This window comes from Meriones unguiculatus, chromosome 15 (assembly GCF_030254825.1).
Source record: "Meriones unguiculatus strain TT.TT164.6M chromosome 15, Bangor_MerUng_6.1, whole genome shotgun sequence".
In the NCBI taxonomy this organism is placed as follows: domain Eukaryota; kingdom Metazoa; phylum Chordata; class Mammalia; order Rodentia; family Muridae; genus Meriones; species Meriones unguiculatus.
Window position 1 is genome coordinate 69,263,917 of NC_083362.1, and position 26,815 is coordinate 69,290,731.

Sequence of the window (26,815 nt, forward strand, 5' to 3'; positions counted from 1 at the left end):
TTTAGAATAGTTTCAGAAAAAGTATTGAAGAGAGAGTGTCTAGGCTTTTCTCTCTAGGTAGCATTGTCACAGCTGGCATGCCAGTATCGATGCATTATCATAAATGGCCATAGTGTGCTCAGGCTTTCTGAGGTTTGCCCTATCTCCCCTCTGAGTTCCAGGACCCTAGCTGGGATCTGCAGGTCATTCAGTCTTCATGTCTCTTTAGTTCTTCTCTGCCATACAGGTTTCTCAGGCTTTCCTTTTGTTGGTAGCCTTAACACTTCTGAGGAGCGCTGGCTACTGAGTTTAAAAGGTACAATCAAGCCTGTTGTTTCTTCAGTAAAGACGTATCTCACAAGGCTTATGGACTGTCAGGGTGTGGGCAGAGGCTTGGAGTCGGAGCTCCTCCACTGAGGCTCCTTGTGAGCCCAGAGGAACTCTCCATAGATTAGAATACTGGGATTCACCCTGTAGGAAATCCCATCCAAATCTCCACTTGCACAGGCAAAGCCAGCATGTCACGGACCAGTAACATACCTAATTAAAAAAAAAAAATCACAAGCTTTGGTTGGTCTGAGACTCCATTCTCCCTGAAAATAAGTCTCCCTGTTCTGCCTCCCACCTCCTGAGAGGAGCACAGGGATTACTGGAGGAAGAGAAGGAAAGCTCACAGGCATGCAGGAATGAAGGAAGAAAGGAAAGAAGGGAGGGAGTGTTGATAACTTACATTTTGATTTCCAAAACAAATTGAATTACTTTATGCAACAGGAAAAAAAACACAATATAATGCTCTTCATTAAAGCAAGTACCCCATCTTTCCAATATATGCCTAAGGGTGGTAGAGCTGGATCCTGAAGTAGCACTATTCCTAATTTTCTGAGAAAATGCCAGATTGACTGCCAAAGTGGTTGCACAAGTTTACATTCCCATCAGCAATGGAGGAGGGTTCCCCTTTCTCCACATCCTCTCCAGCATGTGCTGTCACTTGAGTCTTTGATCTTAGCCATTCTGATGGACTTAAGATGGAATTTCAGGGTTGTTTCGATTTGTATTTCCCTGATGACTAAGGACATTGAACATCTCTTTAAGTGTTTCTCCTCCATTTGATATTCCTCTGTTGAGAATTCTCTATTTAGCTCTATACCCCATTTTTATTTGGGTTATTTGGTTTGTTGGTGTTTAGTTTCTTGATTTCTTTATATATTTTGTATATTATCCCTCTGTTGAATGTAGGGTTGGTGAAAATCCTTTCCCAGTCTGTAGGCTGTCATTTTGTCCTGATGACAGTGTCCTTTACAGAAGCTTTTCAGTTTCATGAGGTCCCATTTATTAATTGTTGATCTTAGAGCCTGAGCTGTTGGTGTTCTGTTCAGGAAGTTGTCTCCTGTGCCAGTGAGGTCAAGGCTCTTTCCCAATTTTATTTCTAACAGACTTAGTGTGTCTGGTTTTACGTTGAGGTCTTTGATCCACTTGGACTTTAGTTTTGGGCACGGTGATAAGTATGGATCTATTTTCATTTTTCTGCATGTAGACATCCAGTTAGATCAGCACCATTTGTTGAAGATGCTACTTTTTTCCATTGTATAGTTTTGATTTCTTTGTCAAAAATCAAGTATTCGTAAGTGTGTGGGTTTATTTCTGGATCTTCAATTCGATTCTGTTGATTTACCAGTTTGTTTCTATGCCAGCACCATGCAGTTTTTATTACTGTTGCTCTACAGTACAGCTTGAGATCAGGGATGGAGATACCTCCAGAAGATATTTCATTGTACAATATTGTTTTTAGTTATTCTGGGTTTTTTCTTTTTCCATATGAATCTGAGAATTGTTTTCTCAAGGTCTGTAAAGAATTGTGTTGGTGTTTTGGTGGGAGTTGCATTAAATCTGTAGATTGCTTTTGGCAGGATGGCCATTTTTACTATGTCAATTTTAACAGTACATGAGCATGGGAGATATTTCATGTTCTGATATCTTTCCATCTTCTGGGGTGAATTTCAGTACTGACGTCAACACTCTAGTAGGAGAAATCCAGAAAGCAGAGCCTCTGATCACAGAGTCTCGGACAGAGCAAGTCAGACTCCTCGTGCAGCGACTGCAGGAGAAACTCAGGCAGCACTGCGACCACAGTTTCTACCTGTTTAAGGTAAGGCATGCTTTGGGACGTGGGGACCACCACTGCTGCCTAGCACACACACACACACACACACACACACACACACACACACTTACATACACACACACACACACACATACACATACACATACACACACATACATACGCACACATACATACGCACACATACATACACATATACACATACACACATACACATATACATACACACACATATAGATACATACACACATATATATACACACACATACACACATACATACACACACATATACATACCCACACACATACATACACTCACACACACACATATATAGTTTGATTTGGTTTTTTGTTTCATTCTGAAGCAGGGTGTCTTTGCATAGCCCCGACTGTCCTGAAACTCACTCTGCAGTCCAGGCTGGCCTCAAACTCAGAAATCCACCTGCCTCTGCTCCTCAAGTGCTGGGATTAATAGCATTGCCACCACTGCTTGGCTATGTTTACTTTTATTTTATTTTTTTCTAGAAAAATACTTGCATTTTGCCAAGACTAACCTTCAATAGGTACTTATTGAAATAATGAGTGAATCTCAAAATACTAACTTTTTGAGAATTTCAATAAGGACTTGGAGTAAATTTACTTATCTTTTTAAATCAGATTATTTTCTAGTTAGAGTACTTCTAAGAAGTTGTATTTCATAGTATATCAACACTTTCAATTTTCTGCTTTATGGTGAACTAATTACAAGCCAGCGAATTATTGACCAAATGTGGTATAAATATGCTTTTTCCCCTTTGTTTCTGACTAAGTTAAAAATATAATAAATGTACCTATGTAATTACTGAAGAACAGCTTTTAAAATTAAATTAAAATTGTTCTAAGATTGCTTAATATCAGACTGACATATCATTTTGTTTTAAGTATTATTATTACAAACATTTTTTGTTTATCATTCATGATAAATGTCCACGTTCTCTTGGTCCTCATCCAGTCAAGGTCCCACACTTTATTTTCTCTCCAGCAGGTGGCACTGTTTAATTACAAATATAAGCTGTGTCACTTCCATGACATTGAAATGTCTCATGTAAAGGAACATATTTGATATGTTTTGATTTTTAAGAGGAAGCTAATAATAGTCACATTCTGAAAGCAGACATACTGAGGCTGACTCACACCAGCTACCCACCCAACCAATGGGTTATTCGATCTATATTTATTCAATGAGTATTCACAAAGTATCCACTACCTGATAGATAGTGTAGGGATTCAAGGATAAATGAGGCACTCCAACTTGAAGGGAGTCTTAAGATTTAAAAAAAAAGTAATATTGTATTGTAAAATATATTTGAAACATAGTTAAGGTTTTTTTCTCATGTACACTGCTCAAATATCCATAGAAAATCATAGCATGTACAAAACAAACGTTACAAAAGAATGCTATATGGAATGTTCTTCAGTAGCCATAATTTACCTTAACAATTAGTTGATATTGATGGAAAGTGAAGAGTCAGTTACTTTTTGCAATTATCTGTAGCTATTGAGAGTACAGTTTATCTTTTATTCTTAGTTCATTTGGCTATTGAGGATCTTGTCTATTTACTACATGTGGCTAAGGATACATCACAAGTCACCATATGTTTGAAGTTAAAATGGATACATTTAATTTGGTGTGAGTCTGAAATAAATGGTGTTTCCTTCCGTTGAAGGTTCTCAGAGCACACATCCTGCCGTTGACCAATGTGGCGCTCAACAAAGCAGGATCGTGGTAAGGTCCCCTTGTTAACTTTTTAACGTTTAGCAATCAAAGGATGAACCTTTCTGAGGGTTTCTCCAGTAGTTCAGTTAGTTACAGACCTAATGTGCCCATCTCCCGGATTCCCTGATCCTGCTAACCACAGAAGATGCTGCAAGCACTGGCTCCCACTGCTCTAATCCAGCTTTTCTATGCGTTGGTGTAATCTTGTGCGAGAAGCACCCAGAGGTGTCCTCAAGAGCTACAGCCAAGAATAAGAAGATGCAGAACAGTACACGGAGGTGTCTGCCTCTTTGCCTGGGCTGTAGAAGCTGTCAGTTGGGGGCATCACTGTGGCTGGTCAGGATGTGTTCCTTCAAAAGAGGGCGTTTTCTATCCGGCTTTGTGTCTTTTGTGTGATGCTTAGGACCACCACCCCTGTGTTCTGAGGATGCTCTGATCAGCTTCAGCTCTGAGGGCCATATACAGACATGCAAATATGCCTTACCAGTTCGCTCTGATCCCTGTAATACAACAGCACAAACAAAGTGGCTCTCAAAAATAAAGGCATTTTTATATTGCAGAACGTAACGACAGAGGATATGTAGGGTATAGGGGACGAGAGGAGGCATGATGAAGGTAGAAGTTACGATCTAACAACCAAGAGCAGAGCCCTGCTCACGATGTGAGGTGTTACAAAGCCGCAGAAGTCGTTATAACACACACTTTAATTGTACAAGAATGTTAAAGGAATGGAGCTGAGGATATTTGATTTTTATTTAGTCAGTTTTCTTTGTTCCGAATATATAATATCCTATATAAAAAGGCACACCAAAGGATAATTAAAAAGTTATCATGTAGGAAAAAAAAAAACAAAAATCAAACAAGGATACCCTCCCCTATCCCAACCCCCCCACCACCACCACCACGAAACAACAACAGAAAAACCCAAACAAGGTATCACTGAGCAAACCCCTGCCTTTCTCACTTTGCAATGTGCTCCTGTCGCCTGTTTTAGCTTCATCACAGGAAGCTATGATCGGACGTGCAAGGTGTGGGACACCGCATCCGGAGAGGAGCTTCACACCCTGGAGGGCCACAGGAACGTGGTTTACGCCATAGCCTTCAACAATCCTTACGGGTATGTTCCTTCGTTCTCTCACTCCGTCGTCCGTGTACTCACCCCAGCACCTAGTGGCTGATGGAGGGAAAAAAGAGAGAGAATGAAAATGTACTGAGTTTTTGCTGTTCCTTGGAAGCTGTTCAAGTTTCTTGCAACGTCTCCTGCCTTTTGGCTCTAGTTTTTCTACTGAATACAGAGCTGAAGGGCGCTTCCCCCGGCATCGCTGCAGAGAGCTGGGGATGCAGTCAGCGAGGCTGCCTCCCTGCCTCCCTTTCAAGTTCCTCGGAAGCCGTTCTCGCTGGTGCCCAGCCTTGTGTCGGTGGCTCTGGAGAGTATGGCATTCAACTACTGCATCCCATGACTTCTTTCACGTATGAACGAGTAGTCAGTCTCAAGGCAGAGAAAAAAAAAAACATATGCAAGTGGCAATGTGCTAAATAACAGTGCCAAGAACAGTGGAGTTCCCCTTTCAGGTCAATGCGGTTAGCTGATCCAGTACGCTAGCAGTGCCCTCTTCTTATCCACTACATTTCTGATGCTGGCGACACTGTGGGTGCTTGCAGCCACAAAGCACCCATCACCCATCACTCTGCCTGGCCCTTCAGAGGTGAGTTTCTAAGCTTTGCGAGGGAGGGGTGGTTGTGTGACCACAAACCTGTGAAAATAAGTGTGAAAATGACTGTGGAGTTTAGTTACACAAAGTATCAAAATAATTAAAAAATATAGTCTACACCAAGGAGACCCAAAGATGAAGAGAGAGTTGCTGCCTTCTATGAGCAGATAAGGGGAATGTCTGAGAAGATTTTTCCTAAATGAAACTGTGGGTACAATCCAATGGGTTCTGTCCTCTGATGTATTTACAGTCTTCAAGTTGCTCTTTTTATTTAAAAACTTGAAATACGGACTCAATTTATTTTCAGAATTTTAATTTTTACCCCTCTCCCTCACCACCACACACACATACATGGTGATGCTAAGGTCAGAGGACGTTTCCTAGGCCTCACTTCTCTTCTTCCACCATGTGGGCCCAGAGATCAATTTCTGTAGGCTGGGCAGCAGGTATCTTTACTCAAGGAAGCATTTCTCCAGTCCTTCATATCCCATTTAAAAAAAAAAAAAAGCCAAAAATTGTGGGATTCATTCAGATTACTGCGACACAGGTGTCTTATTGGCTGACCCAGGGTCACTCTAGTGAGTTCAGAGACCTTGGCTTGCTGTCACAAGAGTGCCACCCGAGTGTATCTTTTTGGGCAGAATTTCAATGAAAGTGTTTTCTTTTACAAATGATCCCTCGAAATGGCTTTTTCCATTAATGAAGATAGCTGGAGGAATCTGGCTCATTTCTTATCTCACCGTAGTGGCTAGAATAGAACAGTAAATGGTTTAAGGATGAAGGGAAGGAAACCGGGGAGATTTCTCCTGGTTTGTGTGTCTTTAAAGATGATTCTCATAAAGCCTAAGTCTGAAGAGGGAAGCCTGGTGACTATCCCAAGGGCGGGAGCAGGAGCACCTTGGGCTTTAAATTGTTGATTCACCAGCTTCCCAGCAAGCTAATCTGTCTGTGAAGTGACTGTTTTCCACAGAGCGATGCAGGGCTGAGGTCAGCACGCTCTTTGGAGGACATGCGTCGTTATCCTGTGGAACTGGGCTTCTTAAAGGGGCTTGTGAACACAGGAGTGGGAGAGTGAATGTGTTTTGACAAGGCTTTGGTAGTCTGATAGATCAGAGGGCAATGCGAGGAGGCAGGGGATCATCAGCCCCCACGAGGCATGGGGCCTGCTTTGATAGAGTGGCAGAGGGAGAAGATGGAGTCTGTAAGATTGTTTGCACTTAGAATTTTATGTCACAGTTGAAACAATTGACTTGTGAGCTTCTCCTCTCATTATATCTTTTAAAAGAACTCCCCAAACACCTTAATTATGATGGCACAATCAATTTTAATTGGTACTATAAACTGATTAACTAGTATAATTAAATTGTAGAACATTAATTTCGATGCATACATTTTTATATCATAATGATAATTTTATAGTAGTTAATTAAACTCCCTTGTAGAAATAAAAATTTTCATTGAAATTACAAATATACTGTCTTAATGCTGGTGTAATCTTTAATTTTACTAAATGTTCATTAGGAGTCTATTTAACAGGCATGGTATTTTTGTGTCTGTGAACAATGTTTTCTGGAGAGAGTCATATATTCTGATTGTTCTACTAATTTCTACCTACACTTTGATGAAGAGCCACGTGTTAAATTATGAAGAGTCATCCCAGCCTGATGATTTATTTATGAGCCAAAGCAGGGTTTCCCATTGCACATCATTGCATTTGGGGTTCAGAGAAGGAGTCTGAGACAGCTCTCAAAGAGTGAGATGGAATATGTTTGTGTACTCACACATTTGTGTCTAAGTGTGTGCCTATGTGTGTGTGCTCACTTAGTGTTGGTGTGTTTTATATTGCCAAGGGTAATTTTGACTCGATACTGTAATTCTTAAATCATGATAATTATCTTTTATTATATGACGTCGTAAAGGCATAGAGAACAGTTTGTTACAGAATACAAATTGACCAAGAGATAATGGCAACTTGAGATTGATGCATCTGAAGACCAGAAAGGCTAGCGAAATGGCCTGAGGTAACTCATAGGTCTGTGAGCTCATATCGAGCAGGATTTGAAGGGCAGCAGAGGACTGGATGGCAGGGAAGAGCCCTTTTGAGACCCTGGAGCCTGACTGGCCTGGAGTGCCAGGAAGCTTTTGGGGATTCTGTGACTGTTCACTGGGACAAGCTGCCCTGTGCATGCACAGAAAGGCCCTTGCTTCATGTAGTCAGGGTGATTGCAGACACATGAGCAGATGGCCTGGGACCAGAGGGAAAAGACAAGACTTCAGCACTAATCTGGACAGTGCAAGTTCTGCTCCTGTCCTCAACGCTTATAACTTTGGTGTATGTGATTTGGGCCTCATGGTCTGGCTTTTATATTAAAAGCCATGAATTTTCAGCAAGATAATATGTGATTATAATGTAGGGACCAAGGATGTAGTTCAGTGGTAGAACGCTTGCTCAGCAAAGGCAAGAGCCTGACTTTGGAAAAGAAAAATGAGAATACTGGAGAAACGAAAGAAAAAAGTAAATATTTTAGATTTTTAAATAAAATAAAATAGAATTTGAGGCACAGTGATGCATGTTTGGAGTCTCAACACTCAGGAGACTGAGGCACAAGAATCCCGATTGAGGCCTCCACTCTGTAATGAGAGCCTGTCTGAACCAAACTAAACCAAACTAAACCAAACCGAACCAAACTGAACTGAAGCAAACCAAATCAAACCACCACACCAAATAATCCAAATGGGTGGACATTACTTTCTGAAAAGGGTAAATATGGATTAGGGATGAAAGAAAAGATATCAGTACTAAGATGGAAGGATAATCAGGCTAAGTTATTTATGACTTTTGAGTAAAGATTATATCCTTCTTTTCAGAGGACACTCTATAGTAGATTCCCATCCTGTTTCCTCTCTTCCACCACTTCTGGTGTTTATCCGGTTTGCCATTCTGAATAAGATTTAAGCATCCTCCCTAGGGTCTTCCTTAGTGTTTAGCTTCTTTAGGTCTGTAGATGGCTGACCTATATTATATGGCTAATATCTGCTTATTGGTGAATATATACCATGCCTGTCTTTCTGTTTTTGGATTACCTCACTCAGGATGATCTCTTCTAGTTCCATCCATTTTCCTGCAAATTTCATGATTTCCTTGTTTTTAATAGCTGAGTAGTATTCTGTTGTGTAGATGTACCATTTCTGTATCCATTCAGATGCTGAGACTCAGGGTCAAACTTTGGGCAGAGCACAGGGAGTCTTATGGAGGAAGAGAGGGTTGGGATTAGAGGGGCATGAAGGGGACAGCAGCCCCACAAGGAGACCAACAAAACTAAAAGATCTGAACTCAAGGGTCCTTCAGAGAATGATGCACCAATGGAGGACCATGCATGGAGAGGAAGGACCAAGACCCCTGGCTCAGATGTGGCCCATTGGCAGCTCAGTCTCCATGAGGATCTCTGAGTGAGGGGAGCAAGGGCTGCCTCTATTATGAACTCAGTTGACTGCTCTCTGATCACTCTCCCCTGATGATGCAGTCTTGCCAGGCCATGGAAGAGGAAGAGGATCCAGGCAGTACTGATGAGACTTGAAAAGCTATGGGCAGACGGCAATAGTGGAGAACTCCACCTTTCAGTGGACTAGGGGTAGGGGGTAAGGGGAAGAGAGAAGGAGAGTGGGACTGGGGGAGTTGAGGGAGGGCTTCAACTGGGATATATAATGAATAAACTGTAAAGAAAAAATAAAAATAAAAAGACTATATCCTTGTCCTAAATTCAACGTGACCTTTTGTTTGAAAGAGACTGACATGTGTGTGTGGATACAGTATTTCTAGATACCAGAGGAGGGCTTGGGATCTCCAAAACTAGAGCTGTAGTCACCTGAGCCACCTGTTGCTGGAGCTGGGAATCGAACTCATGTCCTCTTCAAGAACAGTGCAAACTCTTAACTCACAAGCTGTCTCTCTAGCCCCAACATGTGGCTTTTTCATGTAGGTTCTAGGTCTTGAACTCAGGTTTTCAAGCCTGGGCACCAAGTACTGACCAACTGAGCCATCTTTTCTGCCCACAGGATTCCACTCTCCAGTCTATCCGCTCTAAATCCCTCTACAACAGGAATCATTTGGTATTATTTTCTCAAGGAATCACTGAGGTCAACTTCTTAAAATCTTATCAGCCATGTGCTTACCTAGATTTATCTCTGTGACTTTTTCCTTTTTAAATTGTTACCCCTTTGTATAGTTTATGTACATACAGCTAAGTCTGCGTATTATTGCTATTCATATGATGAATTTTCTGAAATTACATTATTATTTCGTTAACTCAAAAACTGTCATAATTGCAAAAAATATCCATACTGTTCATGTGACATCTTTAACATACACACATATGATTAAAATTAGACATTGGTTTTGTTATTTATTGGAGCAAACACGAACTTGCTCATTGTTTTAACAGTGCAGTGTATGCCTAAGTAGTGGACCAATAGCCATGTACATCTAGTCTTAGTTCGGTGTATCATGTAAGGTGGCTGCATTTGTTTCTAAAATCCAGACTTTCAAAATTTGCAGGGACAAAATTGCCACTGGGTCCTTCGACAAGACCTGTAAACTCTGGAGTGCAGAGTCGGGAAAGTGTTACCATACCTTCCGGGGCCACACGGCAGAGATTGTGAGTACATTTGACCTCCTGCAGACTCCTCCGGGTCACTTTTCCTTTTAGGATCCCATTCTGAGAGTGGAGGTTGCTTTTATACTGAGTTTTCCGATTTTGACCCAGGATGTTTAGCCTGCGTGGACTGTCCATGGCAGAACAGATGTAATTCTCACCACTTAAAATGGAACCACTCATGGATACAGTTAAAGTAGCCTGCACCGACTAAGTAGCCATGCCACGTGATTGGCATTTCAGTGTGATGGGCAGCTCTGCTCTCTGACCTTCATTTGCTGGACATTAAAGGACTGGCTCAATGAGGGTTGATGAGGTACCACTGTTGCTCTAAAATAACTTCTATGAACCACACGGAAAGTGTCAGCTGATTTTTTCCTGCATCTCAATAGGATTCCGACTTGTGCAAGTTGTCTAAAACTCCAAATAAATAGTGGTCCCTGCTGGGAGGCCCCTGTCCCCTGTCATCTGTATCCTATCTTATGACAGTTAGTGAGAAAACTGACATGTGTGGATCACGTGACGAACCCTTGAGAACAAACAGGCTGCTTGAATTAGGAGCAACTTGGTTTTCACCCACCTTCAGGTTCATAGCATATTCATTCGACAGGAGCCCGTGGTGGGTTTAAGGCAAGGTGTAGACATGGGATGTAGTAGGCACATTTCAGTGGCTTTACTGTTCTCAAGGCATTGATGTGCATTTGCTTACCTTTGCCCTTAGCATCCCTATCTTGAGGCACAGTTAAGGAAACTGAGGCACCGACAGTCACTTGGCCAAAGTTGAAGAAAGACATTATTTTTAGAAAACAGAGGTGTCACCACACTCCCTTAGAATTTTGAAACGATTTGTTTTGCACATGGTTTATTTTATAATTTCATAGGCAACATTATCAACCAAATAATTATTAACTGTTAACCATGTGTGAAGGGCAGTGAAGTAGCTCAGTTGGCCCATGCTTACTTAGCAGCAGCACAGGGGTTTGCTTCTGAGCATTGCATAAGCTAGAGGTGGTCAGGCAGCCCTCTAATCCCAGCACCTGGGAGGTGGAGGCAGGAGAATCATCTCAAAGTCGTTCTTGGATGCATAGGGAGTTCTAGGCTAACTTGGGCTAATAACAAGCAAAACTAAAACAAAGAGACAAAAAACTCCAGAGCTATCTACGTGCGTAATCTGGTGGGTAGTTGTGGAATGCCGGGTGGAACTGGATGCAGGGTTTTGTCACTAAGGACTTTTCAGTTCAGCAGAAGGAGTAGACACATCACTGAAGAGGTTCAAAGATGCACAGATAATTGTGTTGGAAGTGTACGGGAGTGGAGGCAGCCAGGTGTCCTTGACCAGGGGAGATGTTCAGGAAGAATGAGAGAAGGAGAATGGCACATGCTTCCAGACCTAGGGATCAGTACTGCTCTGTGTCCAGAGATGTGCACCCAGGGGGGCTATTTTGAGAATTCAGGTAGCTCTCTGTGGCCAGGGAACTCAACCTCCTGAAGTGGCATGCATGGAATATGCCATATGGATGTGCCGCAGACGCGCCGAGTTGCCTGCTACCCCTGGTCCAGGGTAAAAGGCAAGGGGCTCTGGAGATGCACAGCTTCCTGGGTTAATGACACCGTGTCTCTGTACATCTGTATCTAGCCGAAGCTGGAATATCAAGTGGAAGTGAATGAGTAGAAGAGGCAGGAGAAAGTCATGTGGTAGATAGAAGGGGACTTGCATGACACACAAAGGCGTCCGAGCTCTATCTTGTGAGTAATGAATGCTGTGCCTTTGAGGCCTTCCAGCTGGAAGGGTTATGCCAGACATGCTCCTCTGAGATTTTTCTTTTTCTTTTCTTAACGTTATGAAGGAGAAGTGGGAGGCAGATGAAGCGGTAGGCACCCGCTAGCTCGCTGGAGATCTTACTGCTACTCAAGTGATCTGTGATGAGCACTGTCCTACAGAAGATGAGATGGGGAGAAGTGAAACGGAATAGAGAGAGAGGTGCTCAGGACCACACAGATCCGAGGAAAGGGGAATCCAGGGTGATTCCTTGTCTGGAAGTTCATGTTATTGTCATTCCCTTCCCTAATTCTGTGCTTGTACTAAGAGGAGATCACATGAATTTTGAGACAGATTGAAGAGAGATACCTGTGCCATCTAAGAAGCATCCTTTTGCCAGAGATAGAGTACTTGGTGATGAAGATATAACCATAGCACAGCTGCTAAAAGGAGGACCTAGGGCCTGAGTCTGAGGGGTGCTAGAAGGACTGCCTACAGGAAGGGCATCCAGGACATGGAATTGACAGAGTGAGCCAGAAGTCGCAGTTATCCACTGAAAAGCATGCTCAGAAGGACTGCGGTCATAGTTGCAAGGACACAGAGACCACCCTCCCCACCCCCAGCTTGAATCTTGCCTGATATGGGCTGTGCTTTGGCTGCAGTTCTGTGTCCTGGAAGCTGTAAAGAGAACCTGTGACACAGTAAGTAGCCTGAAAGGAACAGGCCCCTCTTTAGAAGGAGATTGCTCACGGTTCTACCTGGAGATAACAGGTTCCTCACTTTCGATGGCTTAGTGTGTTCCTATACAAACCTACTGAACCTGAATGTGCTAAGAGAGCTGCAACAGATTCCATGTATAACTAAGAGTTCAAAGCATTGTTTTTTTTCAAGTTTCCCCCATTTCATGTGTTTGTAGGTGTGTCTGTCATTCAACCCTCAAAGTACAGTGGTTGCTACCGGAAGTATGGATACAACAGCCAAACTCTGGGACATTCAGAATGGAGAGGAAGTGGTCACTCTAACAGTACGTCCATATTGTTGATTAGCCTATCATTTGTGTTGATTATTAGATGCTCTTTGTTATGAAACGCAGGCTGTGTAAGAAGTTCCTGAGCCACTGGCTTTTAAAGGATGGGAGATGTCAGGTTGGTTTGCAGACTCAGGTGAAGGTGCTGGAGAAACCAAACAGGCTTTTGTTTTTATTATGTAAATCCCAGCATCTTTGCATCTGCTGTCTACCTGGCTGAAAGAGAACAGGTAGGGACTGTGTTTGGGAGATGCAGAATTGAGCCATTCCAGAAGGTTCTTTCTGAGATTATGGTTCATTCTCTCCCTCCCCTTTCATGCTCAGTTTAGAATTCTTCTGGTGACAGAGAATGAGCAGGGTCAGGAATGGGAAGCACAAAGACCAAAGGGCACGAACCACAGAGAGGACGGGTGTGGTTTTTGGTCTTGCCTGTTGCCACCACATGTCTGAGCACCTTCCCAGGACCTGTCACCCTCCACTTCATCCCATACAGCCCAAGTGGCCACAACTTGGGAACCATCTGATGGGGATGCTGGCTTCCTTGTCCTATTAAAAGGATAAGTGAAATTTAAAAACTCACACCAAACATGTATAAAAAGGATATTTTCTCTAAGAAAATAAAAAGTAGACTAAAACAAGAGAAGAAAAAAGCCAGTATTTAGAAGCCATTATTTCAACAGCGTTTTGTTTGTTTGTCTTTAAATCTGAGGACCTAGCATTATTAATGCCAGCATGGAACAGAGCTTCTTGATTGGCCTTTCTTTCAGGAACATGTAGAGGGAAAGCTTTGCTTCAGTTTGTGTTTGTGTTTGTGGTTTCAACGTATTTCTCCTCCTACTGTCTCTGCTGTGCCTCGTTGGAAGAGCGAACTCTGCTCTGACGTGTGCACCCGTCTGCTGGTGGAAAGCACTGGTGTGCCTGCCCCGAATACCAGTGCTCAGCTACGCTTCACCTCAGCAGCAAGTCAATTTGTTAACAAGCACTTAAACTATTTTGTTATTTACCAATATAATCAAGGGCCGAGGAGCTATCTCGATAGGAAAAGTACCTCTAAAGTCCCTCCAAGCATGAGACAGTGAGTTCGGATTCCTTGAACACATTTACATGGCAGGTGTGTAACAGGTTACCCACCCCAGTATTTGAATGGTAGAGACAGACGGGTCCTGGGAACTTGCTGGCCAACCAGCCTAGTCTAACAGTCAGCTCTAAGTCTAGTGGGAGACTCTGTCTTAAGAATATTAAGGTGGATAGTGATGGAGAACGATATGTGAAGTTGACCTCTGGCCTCCACAAATGCCTCCACAGGTAAGTGAACCCATAAATATGTGCATCTATACATACACTAAACATACATACACTTACATACACACACACACACACACACACACACACACACACACACACACAGAGATCCTGGCAGTTCAGATGTTAAGATAAGAGGACTGTGTGTTCAAGGCTATAATGCAGAAGCAGAGCAAAGCAAAAATAATAGAGAATAAAAGTATCTAACTGTATTTATTTACTGAAATAATTAGGAAAATGACACTCATACCCAAACAGGGTCTTCTTTCCAAATTATCAGAATTTACTGTAGGAGGAACTTTATCATATGGTTTCATACAGTAGGATCCTCAGGATTAGCCTGAGAGGAGAGAGAGAGAGAGAGAGAGAGAGAGAGAGAGAGAGAGAGAGAGAGAGAGAGAACAGAGGCAGCTGCCTATCCGTGACCAGTTCTAGATCACCCTGTCGCGGGAGTCTCTTCCTCTTTAAAGATATTAGATTACCCCGTCTACTGTTTTCTCTTGCCCGCCACTTATGCGTGCACGAAGTCGGCCCTTTAAAGTCTTTTCAGTAAAATAAAAAAGACTCTAAGTTTTCCCAAATATATTCTTTTATTTTAAAAATAACCCCGTCCTGCCCTACAACAACTTCATTATTCTGCAGTGAACCTGTTTGAAGTGCGCAAGGCAAGGAGCTTTGCTGATTTACTCTGCAAATGTCACCAAATACTCCTCACCTCGCAGGGAAAGCTGTGCACATGCGCAGCTCCTCCCAGCCCAGCCCAGCCCAGCCCAGCAGGATTTCCGGTTTCTCCCTGCAGCTTTCTCTTGTCTAAGTTCTTTTGGATGATACTGTGCCCTTGTCTGCATATACTCTTATCTATGTGCTGTTATCTACACAAGTACATGACTGTACCTGTTCTTTTTTCCAGGGTCATTTGGCAGAAATCATTTCCTTGTCATTTGACACTTCAGGGGACAGAATAATCACAGGGTCCTTTGACCACACAGTTGTTGTATGGGATGCTAGTACTGGAAGGTAATTTTCTAGGTATTTGTGAACTGTGTGAGGGTTTTCGAAGATTCTGTGTTACGTACTAGCATAGCTTTGTCTAAGCTGGTTGTGATTTAAATTCTGAAGGTGTATAACTCATAGTTGATTATTGTTATTTTTAACGTGTTTTAATTTGCCTGCATGTATATGTATTAGCACCACAAATGTGTCTGGTGACTTCATGCTTGAAAACTGCCTTGTAGGTGCTAGGAACCAAACCTGGGCTTTCTGTAAAAGCAGTCTGTGCTCTTAACTATGAGCCATTTCTCTAATTCCCATAGTTGATTCTCTAGGGGATTTCTGACCCACAAAATAACTGATTTCCCACAAATGTTCCCACAAATAATGTCAAGCAACAACATAAAAGAGTGTTATGAGGATCCTGGTTACATAGCTGTTCTTAGTCCCATGTACTATATAATCAAATTCCAATGACATCTTAGTATGGTAAGGTTGAATATCATGAATTAAAACTCACATTGTTAATTCCCCAATCTTAATTTAGCCCAAGAACTTCAATTTCTGTTCTAATGGTTGTTGGTTGTACTTGTTAAGAAGTTAGCTTGTGTTGGAAAACTCCACTCTTGGATTCCAAATTTGGATAGAGGGATTCCTTACTAATGCCATCATCCAAGAGATACTGAAGAAGGCATGATGGAAGGATGGACCTTTCAACCATTGATGCACAGCTCCTGAATGCCTATGGATCTGTAGGACCCACTAATGCGTTTTCATGAATTATTTAGCAAATTAATTATTAACTAACTAATTTTTGGAGTCAGATTCCATGTAGCTCAGGCTGGCCTCAAAGTCTCTTTGTAGTGTAGATGATCTGGAACTTCTGATCCTCATGCTTCTATCACTTGAATGCTGGGATTCTTGCCCACCACACCTGATTGAAGATGCTGGAGATTAAACCCAGAGTGTTCTGCAAGCTATGAAAGCTATGAAAGCAAGCACTCTGCTTGCTGAGCTACTTTCTAGCTGTAATGGTTGATTTTTAAGGCAATTTCTAAAGTCTTAGACGGCCTTTATGAATCATTACCCATTCCTTTATAAAATGCTACTTTAGCCAGATGTGGTGGCACACACCTTCAGTCAAGCACTCAGGAGGCAAAGGCAGGTGGATTCCTGAGTTCGAGGCCAGCCTGGTCTACAGAATAAGCTCCAGGATAGCCAAGGCTATACAGAGAAACCCTGTTTTGAAAAATCAAAAGCAAAACGCTATTTTAAAGTTATAGTTTTAAAATTTTATTTTAATTGTATATATTTATGTACAGTGTGATAATTCAATTCATGTATAAGCTGTTAAATAATGGAACAGGGTAGTTCACATCTCCCATCTTTTTAAATATTGTTTTTCAAAGTTATACTAATTGTACAAATTTTGGGGGTACTCTATGATATATGAACATGTTACTTACTAAACCAGAAACTATTTGGGGCTGGAATAAGCCAGGCACAATCTTGTTATCTTTTAAAACAAAGATTTTTTTTTTAATTTATGTATGTGAGCTTTTTTTACATTCATGTATGTATGTGCAGCACATGCCTGCCTGGCACACAGGGTGGCCAGGGAGGACCCTCAGCCCTCTGCCCCCAGTTATGGTGGTTATGAGTTGAGATATGGGTGCTGGAAACTGAACAAGGTGCCTTAACTGCTGGAGCCATCTTACAAGATCAGTCACAAGATCTTTGATTGCTTAAAACTTCTGTGCATCAGTTTGTTGAAACTGATGTTCTCTTTTCAAGTGACAATAGACCTGTTTTTGCTTTATTATCAAGAATGTAATTTTGTAACTATTACAGTTAAGTTCACACATACGGGCTTGATGGTGTGTGCATCTGCTGTGGTAAACACTTGTGGGAGTTAGTTTTTATTGTTAAATGGACACAACCTAGAACAGTGGTTCTCAGCCTTCCTAACGCTGTGGCCCATTAATTCAGTTCCTCATGCTGCAGTGATAGTACTTTATAACAATTTGCTGCTGTTATGAACTGTAATGTAGTTATTTTTGAAGACAGAGGTTTACCAAAGGAGTCACAACTGACCACTGAGTACCAATGGCCAGAGTCACCAGGGAAGAGGGATTTGTTAGATAAAGATGGCCTATAGGCACGTCTGTGGGAGACTGTGTTAATGGTTCATTGAGGTAGAAGGACCCTGTTCTGATGTGGGCAGCACCATTTCCTAGGCTGGGCCCTAAACTGTGTAAGAGTGAAGGGAGTTATCTGAGCTAGTCGGAGGCCTGGGGTGTAAGACGTGGGGTGAGCTCACTCTCCTCTGGGATGTGGCGAGCTTGTCTGAGTCCCTGACCTCCGACGTGGCTTCCCTGAACTGACTGTAACCTGGAATGCTGTGCCGAATAAGCCCGTCCTCCCCTACAGTGCTCTCTTCAGGACAGTTTGTCACACAGCAGAAAGGAAACCAGGATAACACCCTATACCCGTTGTGACTATTTCTGTCTTGCAGGAAGGTGCACACTTTAATTGGCCACTGTGCTGAGATCAGCAGCGCCTTGTTCAATTGGGATTGCTCTCTCATATTAACGGGCTCCATGGACAAGACATGCATGGTGAGCTCAGAGTCAGCCTTGCTTTGTTCATTGTCTCTCTCCTCCATACTGCGTCCTTCATCATAACACTAACAGCCTTCAAGGAGGGCATACAGTTAAGCACAGCCTGATAAATAATTGGTCATTTTTATTTCAAGTGTCCATTTTTCTAAGCTTGAAGGAACTGGGAAGTGATAAAACAATTTTGATTGCTCCAAAAGCAATGAGGATCTTGTTTGAAAAGCCACATTAGTCTCATCCAGTGTCCTGCTGTTTGTTTTGTGTGCATATTTAGAATTGGCATGGCCCCAACGAGCCTTAAATGAGTTTCTTCCTGCTGTAGTGTCTCTTCTCTTCAAAAATATTTACTGAGAGTTGATAATCATTTGTCACCTGATTTTATACAAAAACACATAAATTTCATGATGTGCTTTCCATTTTCTGTCCTCACACTTTGGGATCAAACCCCTATTCATCCTGTCATTCCAGTCCCTAAAGCATACCGCTAGGATTTTTTTTCCCTTAATACTGTAGAAAATTCTAAATGTCTCCTCTTTGATTTTCCTGTGGCCATATGGTTGACCATGGTCATAGTCATAAATCAAGGTAGAATTAGCTGATCAGGGAGCGTGATATGTATCCTTTTAGCACAGTTCTTTAGCAAGACACACTAATATCATGAGGATCACTGGGCATCTTCCCATTTTGGGAAGGACTTTAGTTGCTTAATTGATGATTTCATTGTCTCTCAATTTCAGTTGTGGGATGCTACAACCGGGAAATGCCTGGCAACTTTGACAGGCCATGATGATGAGATACTAGACAGCTGCTTTGATTACACGGGGAAACTCATTGCAACAGCTTCTGCTGATGGTAAGTTGTATGTCGACATTTGAGTTATGGAGGAATTTATGTTTTCCTTGGAAATGGTGCCTGACTTTTATACCATGCTCCCTGAGAGCCAGTGTCCACGATGACATGCATGTCATTGCAGTGTGTCCATGTCACCTTTTTTGTGCATGTGTACTGTTGGGGCACTGAATCTAGAGCTCAGCATCAGCTCAGCAGCACTTTTCCAGTGAGTTATATCCTGGGATAGGATCTCACTAAGTTGTCCAGATTGACCAGTCTGTAGCCCAGGCTGGTCTGAGCTAGTGGTCCTCCCAGTGCAGTCTCTGAAGAGCCATGAATCCTGGATCCATGTCACATTCTAAATAATCATGTGTGATGTTTTCTGTTGTGCATGTCACTGCACCAATAGGGCCACACATGACTGCACAGGCCTAGATATCTTCTATGCATATGGTGCCATGGTGCCATGTTCAGAGTCATCTCTTTGATGATTGTGTACAGTACTCCATTCTGTTGGATTTATCAACCTGGCCACGATTAATGTCACCACTATAAACTGCATCCATTCTTTATAGGTAACGTACTGCTACACCATGTCTCTCCACTCATAGAGAAACGTATCCTAGCATATACTTTCATTACCTCATTCATAGGCAACTACAAAACCCTCTGATGATCATATATGCTTTTGAAACCCCAAATCCTCATTCTGATTTTGTGCCATTGCCCAGCTCATCGTATATAATGCCACTTGTTAACTATAAATGGTATAGTTATATGGTGGAATAATATTGTGTACCCCTGTCCTTGATGCTACACATTACATAAAGTTTTCTTAATGTCTGTTTTCCAACACTATGCTCTTGATCATCACTTTGATGACCAGTTATGGCCTTACACTGGGCAGTTACATGTATGGTATCACTTTATGTTTCATCTACTTAAATACCACTCATGATCCTGTGCACTGTGTGAATGACACACATTCTAATAATGTTATAGGTGAAGCTATACCACTTCCATTCTATCTACAAATGACAGCACATTGTCATCTCACTGATTATCATCATTTATAAGAATCCACAATGTCAGCCATACTCTCTGAGTGATCATGTCTTATGCCACAGTGTGTCAGAGTCATAAGTTAAAGAAAAATTCACCTCGAACATAACAGTAAAATTTGCAAATTCTTGGAATTTATGTCTGGTTACATGCCACATTTTCCTTATCTACCATATGTTGCTTGCAGCATGAATATATATATATATATGTATATATATATATATGTACATATATGAGCTTTACTGTCAGTTTCTTACTCTGTATTATGCTACAGTATATATCTTTGCATGATCTATACTGACAGAAATTACTTTATATGATGCATATATATATATACTTGATGTTTATTAACAATATCTTACTCTATGTAATCCTGTAGTGTGTGTTTGTGTGTATGATCTTTACTGACAAAATCATACTCTATATGTTGCTATATATAAGTGGATTGATACATTATATATATATATATATATATATATATATATATATATACACACATTATCTATACTGACAACATCTTACTCTATGCCCCATAGAGATAATCTTAGTTTCACATAATCCATTGAATAGTGGTAATATATTGTATACGTATCACCTTTTTTGTGACCGGGTTTATTATTGCACTGATCATATCAGCTTTGCACAATGCTTGTGTAATCTCCTTGAAGATCACACATGATGCTCTATTAACATGTCATCCCTTTGCCAATTTCATAACACTGTGTTTTCTGCATAATCTCTGCATGATTCTATTCTGTAGGTAATATGACAACTATGCATCCTGTTATGCTGTAGGTATACACTTTAAAATACTACATATATGGTAGTGCAGTCTGACTACTTTCATCTTTGATAACCATGTGCAATCCCTCTATGCCATGGGTAAAACTCTCTGGTGACACAGAATGATGTTATTGTCGACTCCAACTGCAAGACAAAAACACAGTGTGCCTCTTACTTAAATTTTAAGTCACAGTATGGTTTTGATGTGACACGTTGTGACAAATATGTGATGCCTTGCCATTATTCACATCTCTGGTAGATTTGTGGGCACGGAAACTCTATGTTCACCCTTTTTGGATAATTATGCATGATGGTATTGTGTGATTTATGATAACCATAAATTCCACCCTATGTATTCGTCATGAATTTAAACATCATGTGTGATGTCTCTACGTACTTGCTTCTTCTTTTGCGTAACTACAAAGAATGGTGGCACACGCTTTAATCACAGCAAAGAGACTCTTAGCCAGCAAAACTCTTCCTGAGTTCTTCACACAGCAGCTATCAAGTAACAAATAAGGGAGTCTCTAACCGCACAGGCCGTGGGGAACTTGCTATATGCAGAAAGATGTAATGTAGAGATTTTGTAGCTTTCGCTTTTACATTTTAGTGCGGTAGTTTCTGCATGTGCAGTAGGTAGAATTGTGAGCTCATTGTTTACCAGACCCACATCCATGTGACACTGTATTTCCCCCCGTTGGGCTGGACTGGGCAACGGGGTGGGAACCACGTGTGTGAGCCTCTCCCGAGCTCTCTACTTGTGATCCATGTCTATTCTTGGGCCAGAACCACACAGCTCTATTTACTATGGCATAAGGGAAATATTGGTAACAGGAAAGAAAAGTTCTCCACATGCTGTCCTTTGAAATCCTTTACCTGCTTTTCTGTCCTCCTTGGTGATCACATTCCTTAGTTCATAATAAACAGTCTAAATAGGCCTCATAGCACCCACCCTCGTGAAATACCACCATACTGTGTAAATTTAGGAATTTGCACTCATGGGATTAATATCATAAAATCAATCATTGAAATATAACTTCTTGTAACATACCTCTGTAACTTTGGACAATAGTTATGATGAGCAGGGCCTAGGGAAAGGGCTCAGAGGCAGGCAGATCTCTGTGAGTTCTGGACCAGCCTGGTCTACATAGTGAATTCCAAGTCAGCTTGTTTTACATAGCAAGTTTCAGGATAACCAGACTATATAGTTAAGACCCTATCTCAAAAAAAATCCCCAAAATAAAATTTATATTTAATGTGTGAATGCCATCTTTCTGATATAAATGCATGGTACACTAATATGAATTATCCCTTAAGCTGCCACACTGTGTTTTTGATGTCCCTTTTATAGCTGGGGGTAATGCTATATTGTGATATCGCCTTGATCAGCACACAGACATGGTCACTGTATGTGACCCATCTCCAGAAAGATCACAGATGCTGGTATGCCCTGTCTCTGTTATCTTTCTGATGGCCACATGTGGTGTGGCATTGTGTTTCCATATCCCAAATTACTATGTCTGGTGATAACTTTGTGTCTGTCTGCTCTTCCTGTGTCCCATGAATCGTGATGTCTTATGTCATATCCAATGCCTTGAAAAGGACCTGAGATGCTATCTCATCATCTTGAAAAGCCACATTTAGTGAAATGTCATCTGTTGGATCAGTTTGATGTCCACTTATGATGCAAGAGCATATTATCGATTTATCTTTTATGACAGTGTATTAAAATATATCATATCTATGCCATCTTCTGGTTAATGAGTGACATACTGAAACTTGCATGTTGTGTATGTTGCCTTGTTATTTATGCTTTCCATGTACTAGGATATATTACTAGTAATATTATATATATATATATTACTAGTAATATATACTAGGAGCCGGGTACAGTGGTGTACGCCTGTAATCCCAGCACTCAGGAGGCAGAGGTAGAAGGATCTCTGTGAGTTTGAGGCCAGCCTGGTCTACAAAGTGAGTCCAGGACAGCCAAGTCTATGCAGAGAAACCCTGTCTTCAAATATATATATATATATATATATATATATATATATATATTCCAACCTTCTTGGATCAATGTAATGTGATACTATACGTATTTTATCTATTTAGCCAAGTCCCGTGCTGTCTCTCTTTTTTGTATCATAGCTTTAATATTATAGAAATGCCATATCCCCAGCAATCCCACATTATGTTACACTGTTTCTTCTTATCTCCTAAAGCTCCTTTATGATGGTATGCCATATTTAGACATTCTCACTGACTGAACCCATTTCTGTAGTTTGAGGTGTGAAAATAGTGAGGTGAAACACCACATAGCTTTATACAGTTTATTCTGAGGAGTCATACGCTGATGCTACATATGTCTGTACCATCTCATGAAGATATTTGAACACCACATCCAACTTTGATTCTACAGTATATCATGACATTTTTTCAAGGATATATGATGCTATGAATAGGAATGATATTTTTTCATGTGTTCTGTCATACAATATGATGCATATGAGGATATGTTATTTCTATGACAGCTTCTGGCACCATATATTATACTGCACAATGACCATTTTTTCCTTCCCAGTGATCATGTGTAACAATACGCTAACTGTGTCATGTCCTTAAAGCCCTTAGTAATGCTGGGCTTCACATGTGTGGGATGTTTGACATCTTGCATGCTACCACACCGTGCTCCATTATTTAGTGATGTTATGTGTGATTCAGTTTCATATCTTTTCTATCACTTTAAAATATGCATGAGATAGAGGAGGTCCTCTTCCCCTTCCATCTGACCCTAGTCTATCAGGTCTCAGCAGGACTAGATTCATTGTCTTCCTTTGTGGACGGGTAAGGCCACTCCACCATCAGGTGGAGGTGATCAAAGAGCCAGCCTTTGATCATCTCTGAGTTCATGTCAGAGATGATCCCTGTTCCTATTATTGGGGAACCCTCTTGGACACTGAGCTGACATGGGCTGTGCAGGGGTTCTAAGTTATCTCCATGCGTGGTCCTTATTTGGAGTATCAGTCTCAGAAAAGACCCCTGTGCCCAGATTTTTTGGTTTTGTTGCTTTCTTTGTGGAGCTCCTGTTCCCTCCAGGTCTTTCTATCTCCACCTTCTTTCATACAATTTCCTGCACTCTGCCCAAAGTTTGGCTATGAGTCTCAGCATATGTTTTGAAACACTGCTAGGTAGTCTTTCAGAGGCCCTCTGTGATAGGCTCCTGTCCCTCTTTCTCCCTCTTCCGTTGAGGGGCATAGGAGAAGAGGAAGTGGGAGGGAGAGTAGGATTGGGAGGGGATACGGGATGGGGCTACAGCTGGGATACAAAGTGAATAAACTGTAATTAATAGGAAAAATAAAAATTAAAAAAATCTGCATAAGAGGGGCAGGTGAGATGGCTCAGTGGTAAAGAGTGCTTGCTGCTCTTGAGGGTCTAAATTTGATTCCCAGCACTCATACTGGGGGGCTCACAAATGCCTCCAACTTCAGTTCCATTGGATGCCACACTCTCTTCTGGTCTGCACCAGCATCTGCACTCACCTATAATATGCACCTACACAAGACACATACAAGAACACACAATTAAATAGAGAGTGAATCTTTAAACGAGCTGCTTACGCTATCTTACTGGATGCATAGCACATCCTTCGAGGTGACACGGGATCCTACACGCTATTGCGTGCCCACAGTGAAGACCTGTGGGCTTTAGGCTGGGTCTAACTTCATGACATTGCATGAAGTTGTGTGATGTTTTTACCTCACTTCTCCATTAGCTTGTATTTCAGTATAACTGCATGATGCTGAGCTATATCCTGTGTCAGTTTGTTGTTGTTGTTTTTATTGTGTAAAATGCTGCATAATTTCTTCCTTTTTCCCTATAAGCACACATCATGCACACTGGCATCTACATCATGCCCTTGCAAGTGTTCTATGGTTTCATGTTGTAATTTATCTTACCGTAGTTAGCGTGAAGTAAAACAAGATAGGATGTAATCCTTCGCACACACTTATTACATAAAACGTTATATTGCAGAGAATATTGGATGTCACTCAGCAACATCTGCTGGGGATAGGGTTGGAGGATCAGCAGGCTGAGGGGGGAAGAGTTGACTAAAATACAAGTTCAGTTGTTTTTATTTTCTTGTTACCCACAGTTGATCCAGTATTGATTCTGTCCTTTCACTGTTCCACAAAACATTATTTCAAAACAATCTCTTCTTTTGGGGTATCCTAAGAACTTCTGATTCTGTGCTTCCTAAGAAGCTTTGAGATTTAGAGCACTCTTATTTAACTCCCAAATGATACATTTTTTATTGTTTGAGGTTCATAAGTTTAGATTAGTTTGTTATACAATCACGGATAATTAACACAGCCTGGTATAATTGCTGTCCCCGTTTTCCAGCTGAGAGAGCTTAAGTGTACATAAAGTAGCTAAAGTAGCTCATTCCAGGACACAGAGTTAGGAAATAATGAATGTGGGCTGTGGACCTGGAGTCTTACTTCTGAGTTCATTCCCATCCTGTATTCCGTAGCTATGATGTCATGGGGAGTCTGTGCATCACATAATTTATTTCAAGTCCCAGTCTTCCTTCTTAAGTTGCCCTACACTTCTGACTTACTGGATGTGAAGCATTCCAGCTGTAAGCTTTATGTTTGCAATCATACCAATTCTAAAATAACATTCAAAAATTATCTACTTCATTCTTTCTTATTCCACGTATCACTCCATCTTCAACATGGAAGCCCATGATCTCTCCCAACAGTGTTAGAGACAGAGAGAGAAAGTCCCCTGTAGCCTCTTCTGCAATGGGACAGATTGCATTTAGAAGGTTGACTATGGCTTTTGACACAGGAAGGACAAGCTCTGTCAGGGCTTTATTTGCCAGAGGCCAGACTTTTAGGTAAGGTGAAACCCTGTATTCCAGTCCTGTGCTAATGAACATCCCTCTCTCTCTCTCCGAAAGGAACAGCAAGAGTTTACGACGCAACCACAAGAAAATGCATAACTAAGCTGGAAGGCCATGAAGGAGAAATATCAAAGGTGAGTTGTTTTCTCATTTGGGGCAGTGTGTTCACTGTTTAAAAACAAACAAACAAACAAAAAAGAGTATGTCTAATACAAGTAGGATAATAGAGGCTACAAATTAACCCTCCAAGTTTATATGTCAAAGCTTACCCTTTAAAATATATAAGACCTGTAGGGTCAAAGATAGAACAGATAGAACAGAGATTGAGGGAATATCCAACCAATGCCAGGCCCAACCCTAATAATCACCCCATGGAAGAAAGCCAACCCCTATCACTCTTAAGAATACTCTGATATGCTTGCAGATGGGAGCCTTTCAGAGTTGTCCTCTGAGAGGCTTCACCTAGCAACAGTTCAAACAGATACTGATACTCAAAGCTAAACCCTGGGCAAAGCATAGGGAGTCTACTGGAAAGGAGGGGGAAAGACTAAATGGACCTAGAGGTGACAAAAGCCACACAAGAAGACCAACAGAGCCAACTAACCAGGGCCCAGAGGGGCCTCTGGAGACTGAAGCATCAACCAAGGCCAATGTATGGACTGGACCTAGATCCCCTACATATAAGTAGCTGATGGGCAGCGTGAGCCTCAAGTGGGGCTACTATTTAGGGGAGTGGGGGATGTCTCTGACATGGACTGCGAGGCCTGCTTTTTGATCACTTCCCCCGATGGGACTGCTCTACCAGGCCTCAGGGGAAGAAGACAATCTCAGTCCTCATGAGGTGAGGATGAGCTGGGGTGTGTGGGTACAGGGGCTCCCCTATTCTGAGGAATAGGGGAGAGGGGATGCGAGAGGGAGGGAAGGGCTGGGAGGAGAGGAGGGAGGGGCCAGGACAGAGATATAAATTGAATTAATTAAAAAAAAATGTTGGCATCAGACTAGACTTCACCTACACACAGTTGACTTGCTAGGAATCTAAGGATTTCAGTTAATTTTCCTTTGAAAAATATCAGCAAGCTCATTTATTTCATAGAGAGTAGAGCTACACCTCATGGTGCTTGCCTGACACCCTGTGTCTTTACATCCTAGAGGTGTTAGCTGGGCATGGTGGCACATGCTCATAATTCCAGCCCTTTGGAGGCAGAGACAGGAGGATCAGGAGTTCAAGACCAGCTTGGGCTAAATGGTACTTTGTCTCAAGCAGTTAAAAAAAAAAAACAAAAACAAAAAACAAACAATCCCCCCAATCCCCCCGAAAA

General features: G+C 41.6%; 1 protein-coding gene across 1 annotated transcript in view; it reads left to right on the plus strand.

Annotated features, from left to right (window-relative positions):
- Daw1 (dynein assembly factor with WD repeats 1) overlaps nucleotides 1-26,815 on the plus strand; it is a 42,101-nt gene that overhangs the window by 11,795 nt on the left and 3,491 nt on the right. Inside the window, exons 3-11 of the mRNA XM_021657579.2 lie at nucleotides 1,981-2,125; nucleotides 3,805-3,863; nucleotides 4,849-4,971; nucleotides 10,122-10,221; nucleotides 12,894-13,001; nucleotides 15,217-15,323; nucleotides 17,812-17,914; nucleotides 18,652-18,766; nucleotides 25,554-25,630. Coding sequence (XP_021513254.2) covers nucleotides 1,981-2,125; nucleotides 3,805-3,863; nucleotides 4,849-4,971; nucleotides 10,122-10,221; nucleotides 12,894-13,001; nucleotides 15,217-15,323; nucleotides 17,812-17,914; nucleotides 18,652-18,766; nucleotides 25,554-25,630 — 937 coding nt within the window. The remainder of the gene's footprint in view (nucleotides 1-1,980; nucleotides 2,126-3,804; nucleotides 3,864-4,848; nucleotides 4,972-10,121; nucleotides 10,222-12,893; nucleotides 13,002-15,216; nucleotides 15,324-17,811; nucleotides 17,915-18,651; nucleotides 18,767-25,553; nucleotides 25,631-26,815) is intronic.